The 2,111-nt window shown below is 40.9% G+C and overlaps 1 protein-coding gene across 1 annotated transcript in view; it reads left to right on the forward strand.

Annotated features, from left to right (window-relative positions):
• The first annotated feature begins 1,927 nt into the window (after positions 1 to 1,927).
• Positions 1,928 to 2,111, forward strand: part of LOC100966414 (disintegrin and metalloproteinase domain-containing protein 30-like) — a 2,423-nt gene continuing 2,239 nt past the window's right edge. Inside the window, exon 1 of the mRNA XM_023507657.1 lies at positions 1,928 to 2,110. Coding sequence (XP_023363425.1) covers positions 1,928 to 2,110 — 183 coding nt within the window. The remainder of the gene's footprint in view (position 2,111) is intronic.

Here is a 2,111-nt window from a genome sequence, read left to right on the forward strand (position 1 = left end):
GAATGGAAAATTATCCAATGTATTCAATACTAAACTGAAGCCAGTAGATCAGTGGTTCTCAACCTTCATAATGCCCCAATCCTTTAATACAGTTCCTCATATTGTGATGACCTCCAACAATAAAATTATTTGCATTGCTACTACATAACTGTCATTTTGCTACTGTTATGAATTGTATGTGTTTTCCAATGGTCTTCAGCGACCTCTGTGAAAGGGTTGTTTGACCGCCAAAGGGGTCGTGACCCACAGGTTGAGAACCACTGCAATAGTTGCTATAATGTATGCCCACATAGGAGAAAAGCTCATTTCAATTCTATCCTGGGGAAGGGACTTCAAGGGAGGGGGGAAGAAAAGGGCGTGGGGTGCTCCCACTGAACGGGCATGGTCTGGGAATGTTTGGTACACCTTTCGAGTGTGGGAAATAACTACAAGAGGCACTCTACCTAACAAATTCAAATATTTCCACTTCATTGTTTGTACCCTCTGATTGACCTGAAATCTAAAAATGTTTTATTTCTAGATGTTTGTTCCCTTGCATTTCAGTACAAAAAATATTAGACCTGTAACAGAGGCAGAACAGAATGGAGAGCCTACTCTTGCTGTTCTGCAGAATCACTGGCCTTCTGATAATAAAGCTGGTTTGAACCTAATCCCCGTCTCTGCATATTGGCTGGACAGTGACAGGCAGCCAGACCCTCTTCATCTGGTAACAACTGTTCTAGTATGTACAGAGAATTATTCCACTGAATGAATATATCAGTTCCTTTATTCACTCACCTACTAAAACCTAGTTTTTGGTGATCAGGTTGTGGAATAAACTTATGAATAATGCTGCTAAGGATATTCATAGAGAGGATGATATGGGGAAGTTCCTAGAGTGAAGCTGCTAGATTATAAGGTAGGTATAAGTTTAACTTGATAACCTCACCAGGAAAAACACCCCACATCTCTTTAAAATAATTGAAAGAGGTTTTATTCTGAGCTAAATCTGTGTAGCCACAGCCTTCAGAACGTGGTCTCAAGAGTTCTGAGAAAATGCAGCAACGGCAAGCAAGCAACAGGTTAGTTTTATACATTCATGAAGACAGAAATCACAGGTAAAACCATAAGTTCATACATAGAAAAAAGTATGCATTGCTTTGGCCTGAATAGGTGGGACATCTTAAAGCAGGGGCTTACAAGCCTTAGATATTCTTTACTGGCAAGTGGTTGAAAAAGTGAAGTTTTATCTAAAAACCTGATTCAGTAAAAAGAAAGGCTTGAATTAAGATAGGAGGTCTGCTACAACCTTTGAGTTAAGATAAGGGGGTCCTTCATGGGTCATGTGTTACTCTACCAGAATCAGGTCAGAAAGTAAGCCACATTACACTGGCTAATCTCAACCCATTTAAGGAGACGTTTTCATAGTAAGCGTGACTCACCAAGCCGTGTACAAAGAAATTTGGGCAAGAGAAACAAATAAGGTCAGAGTTCAGTCCTCTGTAAGATACTATCATTACACACATGGATTTTTCTACTCCAGATATTTGTTTGCTCTTACATTCCATCAGTCACACACAATTCCATTCAACTGTTACAAATTGTACTTTTACCCTCAAAATTCCTTTAAGGAGGAGCTTCCACTCTATTTACCAGTAAGTACCATTCCCTCTTTTAATTACAGGTTGAATGCCTTTCTCATTTAAGGTTAAAGAAGAAGAATAACTCATTAACTGTCCTAAACCCATTCATTGCACCAGAACCATTCATTTCCCCCGGACCTGTGACTAAGCTTGGAGGACAAGGGACTTTTCAGCTCACGTATACACTATTTTTCTTAATTCCTCTCCAGTTTCTTTTTTGTTTGTTTTGTTTTGTTTTTTCCTCTTCCCTAGTCCCCTGCCCTATGCCCTTCAGCTCACTGAGTTCAGCCTCCCCTGCTGAGCACATGAGCACACCATTGTTATGTAACAGCCTAACCTTCCCCATTCACCTCTCAGGAAGTGCCAAGCCTGCAGTCTCACTCTGCTCTCCTTATGAGACAGTTGATGCCTTGGGGATAGTCCTGCCTACCTCCCACTTGACTATATTTTTTGTGGTCCAAAGCGCCTCACTGATGGGGCCTGACTGGG

The sequence above is a fragment of the Otolemur garnettii genome, unplaced genomic scaffold, assembly GCF_000181295.1.
Source record: "Otolemur garnettii isolate 467f Iridium unplaced genomic scaffold, OtoGar3 scaffold00196, whole genome shotgun sequence".
NCBI lineage: Eukaryota > Metazoa > Chordata > Mammalia > Primates > Galagidae > Otolemur > Otolemur garnettii.